The 16,750-nt window shown below is 53.8% G+C and overlaps 1 protein-coding gene and 1 long non-coding RNA gene across 3 annotated transcripts in view; one reads left to right on the top strand and one right to left on the bottom strand.

The window, feature by feature from the left end:
• The window catches only part of LOC118382513 (ribose-5-phosphate isomerase-like), a 36,474-nt gene that overhangs the window by 12,892 nt on the left and 6,832 nt on the right, over nucleotides 1–16,750 (top strand). The window contains exon 7 of the mRNA XM_052501124.1: nucleotides 14,813–14,907. Within this exon, the coding sequence (XP_052357084.1) occupies nucleotides 14,813–14,907 (95 nt within the window). The remainder of the gene's footprint in view (nucleotides 1–14,812; nucleotides 14,908–16,750) is intronic.
• LOC127917971 (uncharacterized) lies at nucleotides 2,646–8,416 on the bottom strand. 2 transcript variants are annotated; one of them, XR_008098146.1, is made up of 3 exons: nucleotides 8,042–8,416; nucleotides 6,229–6,378; nucleotides 2,646–2,771 (listed from the first exon to the last, which is right to left on the bottom strand). It is a non-coding gene; the product is annotated as an uncharacterized LOC127917971 (long non-coding RNA). The 2 variants fall into 2 exon arrangements; XR_008098145.1 differs by lacking the exon at nucleotides 2,646–2,771 and adding an exon at nucleotides 3,083–3,220 and having other exon boundaries at nucleotides 6,259–6,378.

Here is a 16,750-nt window from a genome sequence, read left to right as displayed (position 1 = left end):
ACCAATAGATGCCTCCCTGGTCTTTGTGGTTGAAACTGTTTGAATTTCACTGCTAGACTGAGGAACCATGGGTAATTGTATGTGTGGGGTAGTCTTTAAAACATAATGTTAAACACTATTACGGCACACAGTGAGTCCATGTAGCGTATTATGCAGTATTTCAATGTGCCATAAAGGGTTGACTACTTATTGACTAGATATTTCAGCTTTTCATCTTTATTCATTATTTAACAATTCTAAGATTTGAACATCATCTACCCGGCACAGCCAGAAGAGGACTGGCCACCCCACATAGCCTGGTTCCTCTCTCGGTTTCTTCCTAGGTTTTGGCCTTTCTAGGGAGTTTTTCCTAGCCACCGTGCTTCTACACCTGCATTGCTTGCTGTTTGGAGTTTCAGGCTGGGTTTCTGTAGAGCACTTTGAGATATCAGCTGATGTACGAAGGGCTAGACCCAGACAGCTGGTTGTTGAGGGGATCAGACCTAGACAGCTGGTTGTTGAGGGGATCAGACCTAGACCGCTGGTTGTTGAGGGGATCAGACCTAGACCGCTGGTTGTTGAGGGGATCAGACCTAGACAGCTGGTTGTTGAGGGGATCGGACCTAGACAGCTGGTTGTTGAGGGGATCGGACCTAGACAGCTGGTTGTTGAGGGGATCAGACCTAGACAGCTGGTTGTTGAGGGGATCAGACCTAGACAGCTGGTTGTTGAGGGGTCAGACCTAGACAGCTGGTTGTTGAGGGATCAGACCTAGACAGCTGGTTGTTGATGGGATCAGACCTAGACAGCCGGTTGTTGAGGGATCAGACCTAGACAGCCGGTTGTTGAGGGGATCAGACCTAGACAGCTGGTTGTTGAGGGGATCAGACCTAGACAGCTGGTTGTTGAGGGGATCGGACCTAGACAGCTGGTTGTTGAGGGGATCGGACCTAGACAGCTGGTTGTTGAGGGGATCGGACCTAGACAGCTGGTTGTTGAGGGGATCGGACCTAGACAGCCGGTTGTTGAGGGGATCGGACCTAGACAGCCGGTTGTTGAGGGGATCGGACCTAGACAGCCGGTTGTTGAGGGGATCGGACCTAGACAGCCGGTTGTTGAGGGATCGGACCTAGACAGCCGGTTGTTGAGGGATCGGACCTAGACAGCCGGTTGTTGAGGGATCGGACCTAGACAGCCGGTTGTTGAGGGGTCAGACCTAGACAGCTGGTTGTTGAGGGGATCAGACCTAGACAGCTGGTTGTTGAGGGATCAGACCTAGACAGCTGGTTGTTGAGGGGATCAGACCTAGACAGCCGGTTGTTGAGGGGATCAGACCTAGACAGCCGGTTGTTGAGGGATCAGACCTAGACAGCCGGTTGTTGAGGGGATCAGACCTAGACAGCCGGTTGTTGAGGGATCGGACCTAGACAGCCGGTTGTTGAGGGGATCGGACCTAGACTGCTGGTTGTTGAGGGGTCGGACCTAGACAGCTGGTTGTTGAGGGGATCGGACCTAGACAGCTGGTTGTTGAGGGGATCGGACCTAGACAGCCGGTTGTTGAGGGATCGGACCTAGACAGCCGGTTGTTGAGGGGATCGGACCTAGACAGCCGGTTGTTGAGGGATCGGACCTAGACAGCCGGTTGTTGAGGGGATCGGACCTAGACAGCCGGTTGTTGAGGGGATCAGACCTAGACAGCCGGTTGTTGAGGGGATCAGACCTAGACAGCCGGTTGTTGAGGGGATCAGACCTAGACAGCCGGTTGTTGAGGGGATCAGACCTAGACAGCCGGTTGTTGAGGGGATCAGACCTAGACAGCCGGTTGTTGAGGGGATCGGACCTAGACAGCCGGTTGTTGAGGGGATCAGACCTAGACAGCCGGTTGTTGAGGGGATCAGACCTAGACAGCCGGTTGTTGAGGGGATCAGACCTAGACAGCCGGTTGTTGAGGGATCAGACCTAGACAGCCGGTTGTTGAGGGGATCAGACCTAGACAGCCGGTTGTTGAGGGGATCAGACCTAGACAGCCGGTTGTTGAGGGGATCAGACCTAGACAGCCGGTTGTTGAGGGGATCAGACCTAGACAGCCGGTTGTTGAGGGGATCAGACCTAGACAGCCGGTTGTTGAGGGGATCAGACCTAGACAGCCGGTTGTTGAGGGGATCAGACCTAGACAGCCGGTTGTTGAGGGATCAGACCTAGACAGCCGGTTGTTGAGGGGATCAGACCTAGACAGCTGGTTGTTGAGGGGATCAGACCTAGACAGCTGGTTGTTGAGGGGATCAGACCTAGACAGCTGGTTGTTGAGGGGATCAGACCTAGACAGCTGGTTGTTGAGGGGATCAGACCTAGACAGCTGGTTGTTGAGGGATCGGACCTAGACAGCTGGTTGTTGAGGGATCGGACCTAGACAGCCGGTTGTTGAGGGATCGGACCTAGACAGCCGGTTGTTGAGGGATCGGACCTAGACAGCCGGTTGTTGAGGGGATCGGACCTAGACAGCCGGTTGTTGAGGGGATCGGACCTAGACAGCCGGTTGTTGAGGGATCGGACCTAGACAGCCGGTTGTTGAGGGATCGGACCTAGACAGCTGGTTGTTGAGGGGATCGGACCTAGACAGCCGGTTGTTGAGGGGATCGGACCTAGACAGCCGGTTGTTGAGGGGATCGGACCTAGACAGCTGGTTGTTGAGGGGATCGGACCTAGACAGCCGGTTGTTGAGGGGATCGGACCTAGACAGCCGGTTGTTGAGGGGATCGGACCTAGACAGCCGGTTGTTGAGGGGATCGGACCTAGACAGCTGGTTGTTGAGGGGATCGGACCTAGACAGCCGGTTGTTGAGGGGATCGGACCTAGACAGCTGGTTGTTGAGGGGATCGGACCTAGACAGCCGGTTGTTGAGGGGATCGGACCTAGACAGCCGGTTGTTGAGCGGATCGGACCTAGACAGCTGGTTGTTGAGCGGATCGGACCTAGACAGCCGGTTGTTGAGGGGATCGGACCTAGACAGCCGGTTGTTGAGGGGATCGGACCTAGACAGCTGGTTGTTGAGGGGATCGGACCTAGACAGCCGGTTGTTGAGGGATCGGACCTAGACAGCTGGTTGTTGAGGGGATCGGACCTAGACAGCCGGTTGTTGAGGGGATCGGACCTAGACAGCCGGTTGTTGAGGGGATCGGACCTAGACAGCCGGTTGTTGAGGGGATCGGACCTAGACAGCCGGTTGTTGAGGGGATCGGACCTAGACAGCCGGTTGTTGAGCGGGTCGGACCTAGACAGCCGGTTGTTGAGCGGGTCGGACCTAGACAGCCGGTTGTTGAGCGGGTCGGACCTAGACAGCCGGTTGTTGAGGGGATCGGACCTAGACAGCCGGTTGTTGAGGGGATCGGACTGACAGCCGGTTGTTGAGGGGATCGGACCTAGACAGCCGGTTGTTGAGGGGATCGGACCTAGACAGCCGGTTGTTGAGGGATCGGACCTAGACAGCCGGTTGTTGAGGGGATCGGACCTAGACAGCCGGTTGTTGAGGGATCGGACCTAGACAGCCGGTTGTTGAGGGATCGGACCTAGACAGCCGGTTGTTGAGGGATCGGACCTAGACAGCCGGTTGTTGAGGGGATCGGACCTAGACAGCCGGTTGTTGAGGGGATCGGACCTAGACAGCCGGTTGTTGAGGGATCAGACCTAGACAGCTGGTTGTTGATCTTTCAGACCTAGACCGCTGGTTGTTGAGGGATCAGACCTAGACAGCTGGTTGTTGAGGGGATCAGACCTAGACAGCTGGTTGTTGAGGGGATCAGACCTAGACAGCCGGTTGTTGAGGGGATCAGACCTAGACAGCCGGTTGTTGAGGGGATCAGACCTAGACAGCCGGTTGTTGAGGGGATCAGACCTAGACAGCCGGTTGTTGAGGGATCAGACCTAGACAGCCGGTTGTTGAGGGATCAGACCTAGACAGCCGGTTGTTGAGGGATCAGACCTAGACAGCCGGTTGTTGAGGGATCAGACCTAGACAGCTGGTTGTTGATCTTTCAGACCTAGACCGCTGGTTGTTGAGGGGATCAGACCTAGACAGCTGGTTGTTGAGGGGATCAGACCTAGACAGCTGGTTGTTGAGGGGATCAGACCTAGACAGCCGGTTGTTGAGGGGATCAGACCTAGACAGCCGGTTGTTGAGGGAGTCAGACCTAGACAGCCGGTTGTTGAGGGGATCAGACCTAGACAGCCGGTTGTTGAGGGGATCAGACCTAGACAGCCGGTTGTTGAGGGGATCAGACCTAGACAGCCGGTTGTTGAGGGGATCAGACCTAGACAGCCGGTTGTTGAGGGGATCAGACCTAGACAGCCGGTTGTTGAGGGATCAGACCTAGACAGCCGGTTGTTGAGGGGATCAGACCTAGACAGCCGGTTGTTGAGGGATCAGACCTAGACAGCCGGTTGTTGAGGGATCAGACCTAGACAGCCGGTTGTTGAGGGGATCAGACCTAGACAGCCGGTTGTTGAGGGATCAGACCTAGACAGCCGGTTGTTGAGGGGATCAGACCTAGACAGCCGGTTGTTGAGGGGATCAGACCTAGACAGCCGGTTGTTGAGGGGATCAGACCTAGACAGCCGGTTGTTGAGGGGATCAGACCTAGACAGCCGGTTGTTGAGGGATCAGACCTAGACAGCTGGTTGTTGAGGGGATCAGACCTAGACAGCCGGTTGTTGAGGGGATCAGACCTAGACAGCCGGTTGTTGAGGGGATCAGACCTAGACAGCTGGTTGTTGAGGGATCAGACCTAGACAGCTGGTTGTTGAGGGATCAGACCTAGACAGCTGGTTGTTGAGGGGATCAGACCTAGACAGCTGGTTGTTGAGGGGATCAGACCTAGACAGCCGGTTGTTGAGGGATCAGACCTAGACAGCCGGTTGTTGAGGGGATCAGACCTAGACAGCCGGTTGTTGAGGGGATCAGACCTAGACAGCCGGTTGTTGAGGGATCAGACCTAGACAGCCGGTTGTTGAGGGGATCGACCTAGACAGCTGGTTGTTGATCTTTCAGACCTAGACCGCTGGTTGTTGAGGGATCAGACCTAGACAGCTGGTTGTTGAGGGGATCAGACCTAGACAGCCGGTTGTTGAGGGGATCAGACCTAGACAGCCGGTTGTTGAGGGGATCGGACCTAGACAGCCGGTTGTTGAGGGATCAGACCTAGACAGCCGGTTGTTGAGGGATCAGACCTAGACAGCCGGTTGTTGAGGGATCAGACCTAGACAGCCGGTTGTTGAGGGGATCAGACCTAGACAGCCGGTTGTTGAGGGATCAGACCTAGACAGCCGGTTGTTGAGGGGATCAGACCTAGACAGCCGGTTGTTGAGGGATCAGACCTAGACAGCCGGTTGTTGAGGGGATCAGACCTAGACAGCCGGTTGTTGAGGGATCAGACCTAGACAGCCGGTTGTTGAGGGATCAGACCTAGACAGCCGGTTGTTGAGGGGATCAGACCTAGACAGCCGGTTGTTGAGGGATCAGACCTAGACAGCCGGTTGTTGAGGGGATCAGACCTAGACAGCCGGTTGTTGAGGGGATCAGACCTAGACAGCCGGTTGTTGAGGGATCAGACCTAGACAGCCGGTTGTTGAGGGGATCAGACCTAGACAGCCGGTTGTTGAGGGATCAGACCTAGACAGCCGGTTGTTGAGGGATCAGACCTAGACAGCTGGTTGTTGAGGGATCAGACCTAGACAGCTGGTTGTTGAGGGGATCGGACCTAGACAGCTGGTTGTTGAGGGATCGGACCTAGACAGCTGGTTGTTGAGGGGATCGGACCTAGACAGCTGGTTGTTGAGGGGATCGGACCTAGACAGCTGGTTGTTGAGGGGATCGGACCTAGACAGCTGGTTGTTGAGGGGATCGGACCTAGACAGCTGGTTGTTGAGGGGATCGGACCTAGACAGCTGGTTGTTGAGGGGATCGGACCTAGACAGCCGGTTGTTGAGGGATCGGACCTAGACAGCCGGTTGTTGAGACAGCCTAGACAGCCGGTTGTTGAGGGGTCGGACCTAGACAGCCGGTTGTTGAGGGATCGGACCTAGACAGCCGGTTGTTGAGGATCGGACCTAGACAGCCGGTTGTTGAGGGATCGGACCTAGACAGCCGGTTGTTGAGGGATCGGACCTAGACAGCCGGTTGTTGAGGGATCGGACCTAGACAGCCGGTTGTTGAGGGGATCGGACCTAGACAGCCGGTTGTTGAGGGGATCGGACCTAGACAGCCGGTTGTTGAGGGGATCGGACCTAGACAGCCGGTTGTTGAGGGGATCGGACCTAGACAGCCGGTTGTTGAGGGGATCGGACCTAGACAGCCGGTTGTTGAGGGGATCGGACCTAGACAGCCGGTTGTTGAGGGGATCGGACCTAGACAGCCGGTTGTTGAGGGATCGGACCTAGACAGCCGGTTGTTGAGGGATCGGACCTAGACAGCCGGTTGTTGAGGGATCGGACCTAGACAGCCGGTTGTTGAGGGGATCGGACCTAGACAGCCGGTTGTTGAGGGATCGGACCTAGACAGCCGGTTGTTGAGGGATCGGACCTAGACAGCCGGTTGTTGAGGGGATCGGACCTAGACAGCCGGTTGTTGAGGGGTCGGACCTAGACAGCCGGTTGTTGAGGGGATCGGACCTAGACAGCCGGTTGTTGAGGGATCGGACCTAGACAGCCGGTTGTTGAGGGGATCGGACCTAGACAGCCGGTTGTTGAGGGATCGGACCTAGACAGCCGGTTGTTGAGGGGATCGGACCTAGACAGCCGGTTGTTGAGGGGATCGGACCTAGACAGCCGGTTGTTGAGGGATCGGACCTAGACAGCCGGTTGTTGAGGGATCGGACCTAGACAGCCGGTTGTTGAGGGGATCGGACCTAGACAGCCGGTTGTTGAGGGGATCAGACCTAGACAGCCGGTTGTTGAGGGATCAGACCTAGACAGCCGGTTGTTGAGGGGATCGGACCTAGACAGCTGGTTGTTGATCTTTCAGACCTAGACAGCTGGTTGTTGAGGGGATCAGGACCTAGACAGCCGGTTGTTGAGGGATCAGACCTAGACAGCCGGTTGTTGAGGGGATCGGACCTAGACAGCCGGTTGTTGAGGGGATCAGACCTAGACAGCCGGTTGTTGAGGGGATCAGACCTAGACAGCCGGTTGTTGAGGGATCAGACCTAGACAGCCGGTTGTTGAGGGGATCAGACCTAGACAGCCGGTTGTTGAGGGGATCAGACCTAGACAGCCGGTTGTTGAGGGGATCAGACCTAGACAGGGTTGTTGAGGGATCAGACCTAGACAGCCGGTTGTTGAGGGATCAGACCTAGACAGCCGGTTGTTGAGGGGATCAGACCTAGACAGCCGGTTGTTGAGGGGATCAGACCTAGACAGCCGGTTGTTGAGGGGATCAGACCTAGACAGCCGGTTGTTGAGGGGATCAGACCTAGACAGCCGGTTGTTGAGGGATCAGACCTAGACAGCCGGTTGTTGAGGGATCAGACCTAGACAGCCGGTTGTTGAGGGGATCTTTCAGACCTAGACAGCTGGTTGTTGAGGGGATCAGACCTAGACAGCTGGTTGTTGAGGGGATCAGACCTAGACAGCTGGTTGTTGAGGGGATCAGACCTAGACAGCTGGTTGTTGAGGGGATCAGACCTAGACAGCTGGTTGTTGAGGGTTCAGACCTAGACAGCTGGTTGTTGAGGGGATCAGACCTAGACAGCTGGTTGTTGAGGGGATCAGACCTAGACAGCTGGTTGTTGAGGGGATCAGACCTAGACAGCTGGTTGTTGAGGGGATCAGACCTAGACAGCTGGTTGTTGAGGGGATCAGACCTAGACAGCTGGTTGTTGAGGGGATCAGACCTAGACAGCTGGTTGTTGAGGGGATCAGACCTAGACAGCTGGTTGTTGAGGGGATCGGACCTAGACAGCTGGTTGTTGAGGGGTCGGACCTAGACAGCTGGTTGTTGAGGGGGTCGGACCTAGACAGCTGGTTGTTGAGGGGATCGGACCTAGACAGCCGGTTGTTGAGGGGATCGGACCTAGACAGCCGGTTGTTGAGGGGATCGGACCTAGACAGCCGGTTGTTGAGGGGATCGGACCTAGACAGCCGGTTGTTGAGGGGATCGGACCTAGACAGCCGGTTGTTGAGGGGATCGGACCTAGACAGCCGGTTGTTGAGGGGATCGGACCTAGACAGCCGGTTGTTGAGGGGATCGGACCTAGACAGCCGGTTGTTGAGGGGATCGGACCTAGACAGCCGGTTGTTGAGGGGATCAGACCTAGACAGCCGGTTGTTGAGGGGATCAGACCTAGACAGCCGGTTGTTGAGGGGATCAGACCTAGACAGCCGGTTGTTGAGGGGATCAGACCTAGACAGCTGGTTGTTGATCTTTCAGACCTAGACAGCTGGTTGTTGAGGGGATCAGACCTAGACAGCCGGTTGTTGAGGGGATCAGACCTAGACAGCCGGTTGTTGAGGGATCAGACCTAGACAGCCGGTTGTTGAGGGGATCAGACCTAGACAGCCGGTTGTTGAGGGGATCGGACAGCCGGTTGTTGAGGGGATCAGACCTAGACAGCCGGTTGTTGAGGGGATCAGACCTAGACAGCCGGTTGTTGAGGGGATCAGACCTAGACAGCCGGTTGTTGAGGGGATCAGGACCTAGACAGCCGGTTGTTGAGGGGATCAGACCTAGACAGCCGGTTGTTGAGGGGATCAGACCTAGACAGCCGGTTGTTGAGGGGATCAGACCTAGACAGCCGGTTGTTGAGGGATCGGACCTAGACAGCCGGTTGTTGAGGGATCAGACCTAGACAGCCGGTTGTTGAGGGGATCGACCTAGACAGCCGGTTGTTGAGGGATCAGACCTAGACAGCCGGTTGTTGAGGGGATCAGACCTAGACAGCCGGTTGTTGAGGATCAGACCTAGACAGCCGGTTGTTGAGGGGATCAGACCTAGACAGCCGGTTGTTGAGGGGATCAGACCTAGACAGCCGGTTGTTGAGGGATCGGACCTAGACAGCCGGTTGTTGAGGGGATCGGACCTAGACAGCCGGTTGTTGAGGGATCGGACCTAGACAGCTGGTTGTTGAGGGATCGGACCTAGACAGCCGGTTGTTGAGGGGATCAGACCTAGACAGCCGGTTGTTGAGGGGATCAGACCTAGACAGCCGGTTGTTGAGGGGATCAGACCTAGACAGCCGGTTGTTGAGGGATCAGACCTAGACAGCCGGTTGTTGAGGGGATCAGACCTAGACAGCCGGTTGTTGAGGGATCAGACCTAGACAGCCGGTTGTTGAGGGATCAGACCTAGACAGCCGGTTGTTGAGGGGATCAGACCTAGACAGCTGGTTGTTGAGGGATCAGACCTAGACAGCCGGTTGTTGAGGGGATCAGACCTAGACAGCCGGTTGTTGAGGGATCAGACCTAGACAGCTGGTTGTTGAGGGGATCAGACCTAGACAGCTGGTTGTTGAGGGGATCAGACCTAGACAGCCGGTTGTTGAGGGGATCAGACCTAGACAGCTGGTTGTTGATCTTTCAGACCTAGACCGCTGGTTGTTGAGGGGATCAGACCTAGACAGCTGGTTGTTGAGGGGATGATCTGGTTGTTGAGGGGATCAGACCTAGACAGCTGGTTGTTGAGGGATCAGACCTAGACAGCTGGTTGTTGAGGGATCAGACCTAGACAGCTGGTTGTTGAGGGATCGGACCTAGACAGCTGGTTGTTGAGGGGATCAGACCTAGACAGCCGGTTGTTGAGGGATCGGACCTAGACAGCCGGTTGTTGAGGGGATCAGACCTAGACAGCTGGTTGTTGAGGGGATCAGGACCTAGACAGCCGGTTGTTGAGGGATCAGACCTAGACAGCCGGTTGTTGAGGGATCAGACCTAGACAGCCGGTTGTTGAGGGGATCAGACCTAGACAGCCGGTTGTTGAGGGGATCAGACCTAGACAGCCGGTTGTTGAGGGATCGGTTTGTTGAGGGGATCAGACCTAGACAGCCGGTTGTTGAGGGGATCAGACCTAGACAGCTGGTTGTTGAGGGATCAGACCTAGACAGCTGGTTGTTGAGGGGATCAGACCTAGACAGCTGGTTGTTGAGGGATCAGACCTAGACAGCCGGTTGTTGAGGGGATCAGACCTAGACAGCTGGTTGTTGAGGGGATCAGACCTAGACAGCTGGTTGTTGAGGGGATCAGACCTAGACAGCTGGTTGTTGAGGGATCAGACCTAGACAGCTGGTTGTTGAGGGGATCAGACCTAGACAGCTGGTTGTTGATCTTTCAGACCTAGACCGCTGGTTGTTGAGGGGATCAGACCTAGACAGCTGGTTGTTGAGGGGATCAGACCTAGACAGCTGGTTGTTGATTGTGGGGATCAGACCTAGACAGCTGGTTGTTGAGGGGATCAGACCTAGACAGCTGGTTGTTGAGGGGATCAGACCTAGACAGCTGGTTGTTGAGGGATCAGACCTAGACAGCTGGTTGTTGAGGGGATCAGACCTAGACAGCTGGTTGTTGAGGGGATCAGACCTAGACAGCTGGTTGTTGAGGGGATCAGACCTAGACAGCTGGTTGTTGAGGGGATCAGACCTAGACAGCTGGTTGTTGAGGGGATCAGACCTAGACAGCCGGTTGTTGAGGGGATCAGACCTAGACAGCCGGTTGTTGAGGGGATCAGACCTAGACAGCCGGTTGTTGAGGGGATCAGACCTAGACAGCCGGTTGTTGAGGGGATCAGACCTAGACAGCCGGTTGTTGAGGGGATCAGACCTAGACAGCCGGTTGTTGAGGGGATCAGACCTAGACAGCCGGTTGTTGAGGGGATCAGACCTAGACAGCCGGTTGTTGAGGGGATCAGACCTAGACAGCCGGTTGTTGAGGGGATCAGACCTAGACAGCCGGTTGTTGAGGGATCAGACCTAGACAGCCGGTTGTTGAGGGATCAGACCTAGACAGCCGGTTGTTGAGGGGATCAGACCTAGACAGCCGGTTGTTGAGGGGATCAGACCTAGACAGCTGGTTGTTGAGGGGATCAGACCTAGACAGCCGGTTGTTGAGGGGATCAGACCTAGACAGCCGGTTGTTGAGGGATCAGACCTAGACAGCCGGTTGTTGAGGGGATCAGACCTAGACAGCCGGTTGTTGAGGGGATCAGACCTAGACAGCCGGTTGTTGAGGGGATCAGACCTAGACAGCCGGTTGTTGAGGGACCTCAGCTGGTTGTTGAGGGGATCCCTAGACAGCTGGTTGTTGAGGGGATCAGACCTAGACAGCTGGTTGTTGAGGGATCAGACCTAGACAGCTGGTTGTTGAGGGATCCCTAGACAGCCGGTTGTTGAGGGGATCAGACCTAGACAGCCGGTTGTTGAGGGATCAGACCTAGACAGCTGGTTGTTGAGGGGATCAGACCTAGACAGCTGGTTGTTGAGGGATCAGACCTAGACAGCCGGTTGTTGAGGGATCAGACCTAGACAGCCGGTTGTTGAGGGATCAGACCTAGACAGCCGGTTGTTGAGGGATCAGACCTAGACAGCTGGTTGTTGAGGGGATCAGACCTAGACAGCCGGTTGTTGAGGGATCAGACCTAGACAGCTGGTTGTTGAGGGGATCAGACCTAGACAGCTGGTTGTTGAGGGGATCAGACCTAGACAGCCGGTTGTTGAGGGGATCAGACCTAGACAGCCGGTTGTTGAGGGGATCAGGACAGCTGGTTGTTGATCTTTCAGACCTAGCCGGGTTGTTGAGGGGATCAGACCTAGACAGCTGGTTGTTGAGGGGATCAGACCTAGACAGCTGGTTGTTGAGGGGATCAGACCTAGACAGCTGGTTGTTGAGGGATCAGACCTAGACAGCTGGTTGTTGAGGGATCAGACCTAGACAGCTGGTTGTTGAGGGGATCAGACCTAGACAGCTGGTTGTTGAGGGGATCAGACCTAGACAGCTGGTTGTTGAGGGGATGTGGACAGCTGGTTGTTGAGGGGATCCCTAGACAGCCGGTTGTTGAGGGGATCGACCTAGACAGCCGGTTGTTGAGGGATCAGACCTAGACAGCCGGTTGTTGAGGGGATCGGACCTAGACAGCCGGTTGTTGAGGGGATCAGACCTAGACAGCCGGTTGTTGAGGGGATCAGACCTAGACAGCCGGTTGTTGAGGGGATCAGACCTAGACAGCCGGTTGTTGAGGGGATCAGACCTAGACAGCCGGTTGTTGAGGGGATCAGACCTAGACAGCCGGTTGTTGAGGGGATCGGACCTAGACAGCCGGTTGTTGAGGGGATCAGACCTAGACAGCCGGTTGTTGAGGGACAGACCTAGACAGGGTTGTTGAGGGATCAGACCTAGACAGCCGGTTGTTGAGGGATCAGACCTAGACAGCCGGTTGTTGAGGGGATCAGACCTAGACAGCTGGTTGTTGAGGGGATCAGACCTAGACAGCCGGTTGTTGAGGGATCAGACCTAGACAGCCGGTTGTTGAGGGGATCAGACCTAGACAGCCGGTTGTTGAGGGGATCAGACCTAGACAGCCGGTTGTTGAGGGGATCGGACCTAGACAGCCGGTTGTTGAGGGATCGGACCTAGACAGCCGGTTGTTGAGGGGATCGGACCTAGACAGCCGGTTGTTGAGGGGATCGGACCTAGACAGCCGGTTGTTGAGGGGATCGGACCTCAGCCGGTTGTTGAGGGATCGGACCTAGACAGCCGGTTGTTGAGGGGATCGGACCTAGACAGCCGGTTGTTGAGGGGATCGGACCTAGACAGCCGGTTGTTGAGGATCGGACCTAGACAGCCGGTTGTTGAGGGATCGGACCTAGACAGCCGGTTGTTGAGGGATCGGACCTAGACAGCCGGTTGTTGAGGGGATCGGACCTAGACAGCCGGTTGTTGAGGGATCGGACCTAGACAGCAGGTTGTTGAGGGGATCGGACCTAGACAGCTGGTTGTTGAGGGGATCGGACCTAGACAGCTGGTTGTTGAGGGGATCGGACCTAGACAGCCGGTTGTTGAGGGGATCGGACCTAGACAGCCGGTTGTTGAGGGGATCGGACCTAGACAGCCGGTTGTTGAGGGATCGGACCTAGACAGCCGGTTGTTGAGGGGATCGGACCTAGACAGCCGGTTGTTGAGGGATCGGACCTAGACAGCCGGTTGTTGAGGGATCGGACCTAGACAGCTGGTTGTTGAGGGGATCAGACCTAGACAGCTGGTTGTTGAGGGGATCAGACCTAGACAGCTGGTTGTTGAGGGATCAGACCTAGACAGCTGGTTGTTGAGGGGATCAGACCTAGACAGCTGGTTGTTGAGGGATCAGACCTAGACAGCTGGTTGTTGAGGGATCGGACCTAGACAGCTGGTTGTTGAGGGATCAGACCTAGACAGCTGGTTGTTGAGGGATCAGACCTAGACAGCCGGTTGTTGAGGGGATCGGACCTAGACAGCCGGTTGTTGAGGGATCGGACCTAGACAGCCGGTTGTTGAGGGATCGGACCTAGACAGCCGGTTGTTGAGGGATCGGACCTAGACAGCCGGTTGTTGAGGGGATCGGACCTAGACAGCCGGTTGTTGAGGGGATCGGACCTAGACAGCCGGTTGTTGAGGGATCGGACCTAGACAGCTGGTTGTTGAGGGGATCGGACCTAGACAGCTGGTTGTTGAGGGGATCAGACCTAGACAGCTGGTTGTTGAGGGGATCGACCTAGACAGCCGGTTGTTGAGGGATCGACCTAGACAGCCGGTTGTTGAGGGATCAGACCTAGACAGCCGGTTGTTGAGGGGATCAGACCTAGACAGCTGGTTGTTGAGGGATCGGACCTAGACAGCTGGTTGTTGAGGGATCAGACCTAGACAGCTGGTTGTTGAGGGGATCAGACACTGAAGACCAACAGCACCAAGAAAGATGTGATTAAAGCTGTGAGTCACCATATATACAACTCTTCCTGTTGTAAAGCTGGGACCATATATACAACTCTTCCTGTCGTAAAGCTGTGAGTCACCATAGTTGTAAAGCTGTGAGTCACCATATATACAACTCTTCCTGTTGTAAAGGGAGTCACCATATATAAAACTCTTCCTGTGGTAAAGCTGTGAGTCCCATATATACAACTCTTCCTGTCAAAGCTGGTTGTTGTAAAGCTGTGAGATATATACAACTCTTCCTGTCGCTGTGAGTCACCATATATACAACTCTTCCTGTTGTAAAGCTGTGACACCAACAGCACTGTGAGTCAATAAAGATGTTGTAAAGCTGTGAGTCACCATATATACAACTCTTCCTGTCGTAAAGCTGTGAGTCACCATATATACACAACTCTTCCTGTCGTAAAGCTGTGAGTCGCCATATATACAACTCTTCCTGTCGTAAAGCTGTGAGTCACCATATATACAACTCTTCCTGTGGTAAAGCTGTGAGTCGCCATATATACAACTCTTCCTGTTGTAAAGCTGTGAGTTGTCCTGAACAGACTTCATTAGTGTGTCTGTGTCAGACTGACAAGCTGCCACGCGGGCGGGGCGACGAGCTTTTCTATAGATTATTACAATAAGTAAAATGTAGGTCCTTAAATTACAATGAAGTGCTTGAAAAAGCCCTTGAATTTGACTTGACAATGTCTGTATGAACCCTGTGTAGGCCTCTTGCTCAGCCAACGAAGTACAGAGAATCACCTGCTGTTCAAATTATGCCTCATCCACATTTCTGTGTCAGATCTTGACCTCTGTGTTCCACTGGAAAATGAGCCTGAATGTTGAGCCCTGAATAACTCTGTGTGTGTGTGTGTGTGTGTGTGTGTGTGTGTGTGTGTCTCAGGAAGGACTCCTCGGTCCTGGGTCAGCAGTGGAAGAAGGGTGTTCCTATTGAAGTGATCCCTATGGCCTACGTCCCCGTCTCCAGGACGATAGCCAGTAAAGCGCACCATATATACAACTCTTCCTGGAGTCACCATATATACAACTCTTCCTGGGCTGTGAGGCGTTGTAAAGCTGTGAGTCGCCATATATACAACTCTTCCTGTCGTAAAGCTGGCACCATATATACAACTCTTCCTGTTGTAGTAAAGCTGTGAGTCACCATATATACAACTCTTCCTGTCGTAAAGCTGTGAGTCACCATATATACAACTCTTCCTGTTGTAAAGCTGTGAGTCGCCATATATACAACTCTTCCTGTTGTAAAGCTGTGAGTCGCCATATATACAACTCTTCCTGTCGTAAAGCTGTGAGTCACCATATATACAACTCTTCCTGTCGTAAAGCTGTGAGTCACCATATATACAACTCTTCCTGTTGTAAAGCTGTGAGTCGCCATATATACAACTCTTCCTGTTGTAAAGCTGTGAGTCGCCATATATACAACTCTTCCTGTTGTAAAGCTGTGAGTCACCATATATACAACTCTTCCTGTCGTAAAGCTGTGAGTCACCATATATACAACTCTTCCTGTATTGAGATCCCCTTTTTCCAAATTTAGTTAATTTACAGCCGTATTCTAAAATGGATTGAATATTTTTTTCTGATCAATTTACACACAATACCCCATAATGACGACGCGAAAACAGGTTTTTAGAATTGTTAGCAAATGTATTAAAAATCAGAAACAGATTCCTTATTGACATAAGTAGTCAGACTCTTTGCTATGAGACTCTAAATTGAGTTCAGGTGCATCTTGTTTCCATTGATCGTCCTTGAGATATTTCTACAAATTGATTGGAATCCACCTGTGGTCAATTAAATTGACTGGATATGATTTGGAAAGGCACACACCTGTCTATATGAGGTCCCATAGTTGACAGTGCATGTCAGAGCAAAAACCAAGCCTTGAGGTTGAAAGAACTGTCCGTAGAGCTCCGAGACAGAATTGTGTTGAGGCACAGATCTGGGCAAGGGTAGCAAAAAATGTCTGCAGCATTGAAGGTCTCCAAGAACACACAGCAATTGGGGGAGAAGGGCCTTGGTCAGGGAGGAGACCAAGAACCTGATGGTCACTCTGATAGAGCTCAAAGGTTCTTCTGTGATGGTTGTCCTTCTGGAAGCTTCTTCCTTCTCTGCAATTCTCCACCAATCAGGCATTTTGTGGTAGAGTGGCCAGACGGAAGCAACTCCTCAGTAAAAGGCACTTAAAGGACCCTCAGACCATGAGAAACAGAATTCTCTGGTCTGATGAAAGCAAGATTGAACTCTTTGGACTGAATGCCAAGGGTCACGTCTGGAGGAAACCTGGCACCATCCCTACGGTGAAGCATGGTGGTGGCAGCATCATGCTGTGGGGATGTTTTTAATCGGCAGGAACTGGGAGACTCGTCAGGATCGAGGGAAAGATGAATGGATCAAAGTACAGAGAGATCCTTGATGAAAACTTGCTTCAGAGCGCTCAACCTCAGACTGGGGTGAAGGTTCACCTTCCAACAGGACAATGACCCTAAGCACACAACAGGAGTGGCTTCGGGACAAGGCTCAATGTCCTTGAGTGGCCCAGCCAGAACTGCTACTTGGAACATGATAGAACATCTCTGGAGAGAGCTGTGCAGCGACGCTCCCCATCCAACCTGACAGAGCTTGAGAGGATCTGCAGAGAATAATGGTATAAACTCACCAAATACAGGTGTGCCGAGCTTGTAGCTTCATACCCAAGAAGACTTGAGGCTGTAATTGCTGCCAAAGGTGCTTTACCATAGTACTGAGTCAAGGGTCTGAATTTTTTTTTCACCTTTATTTAACCAGGTAGGCTAGTTGAGAACAAGTTCTCATT

This window comes from Oncorhynchus keta, unplaced genomic scaffold (assembly GCF_023373465.1).
Source record: "Oncorhynchus keta strain PuntledgeMale-10-30-2019 unplaced genomic scaffold, Oket_V2 Un_contig_1254_pilon_pilon, whole genome shotgun sequence".
In the NCBI taxonomy this organism is placed as follows: domain Eukaryota; kingdom Metazoa; phylum Chordata; class Actinopteri; order Salmoniformes; family Salmonidae; genus Oncorhynchus; species Oncorhynchus keta.
The sequence above is the reverse complement of the archived record's forward strand: the minus strand, read 5'-3'. Positions and strand labels throughout refer to the sequence as shown.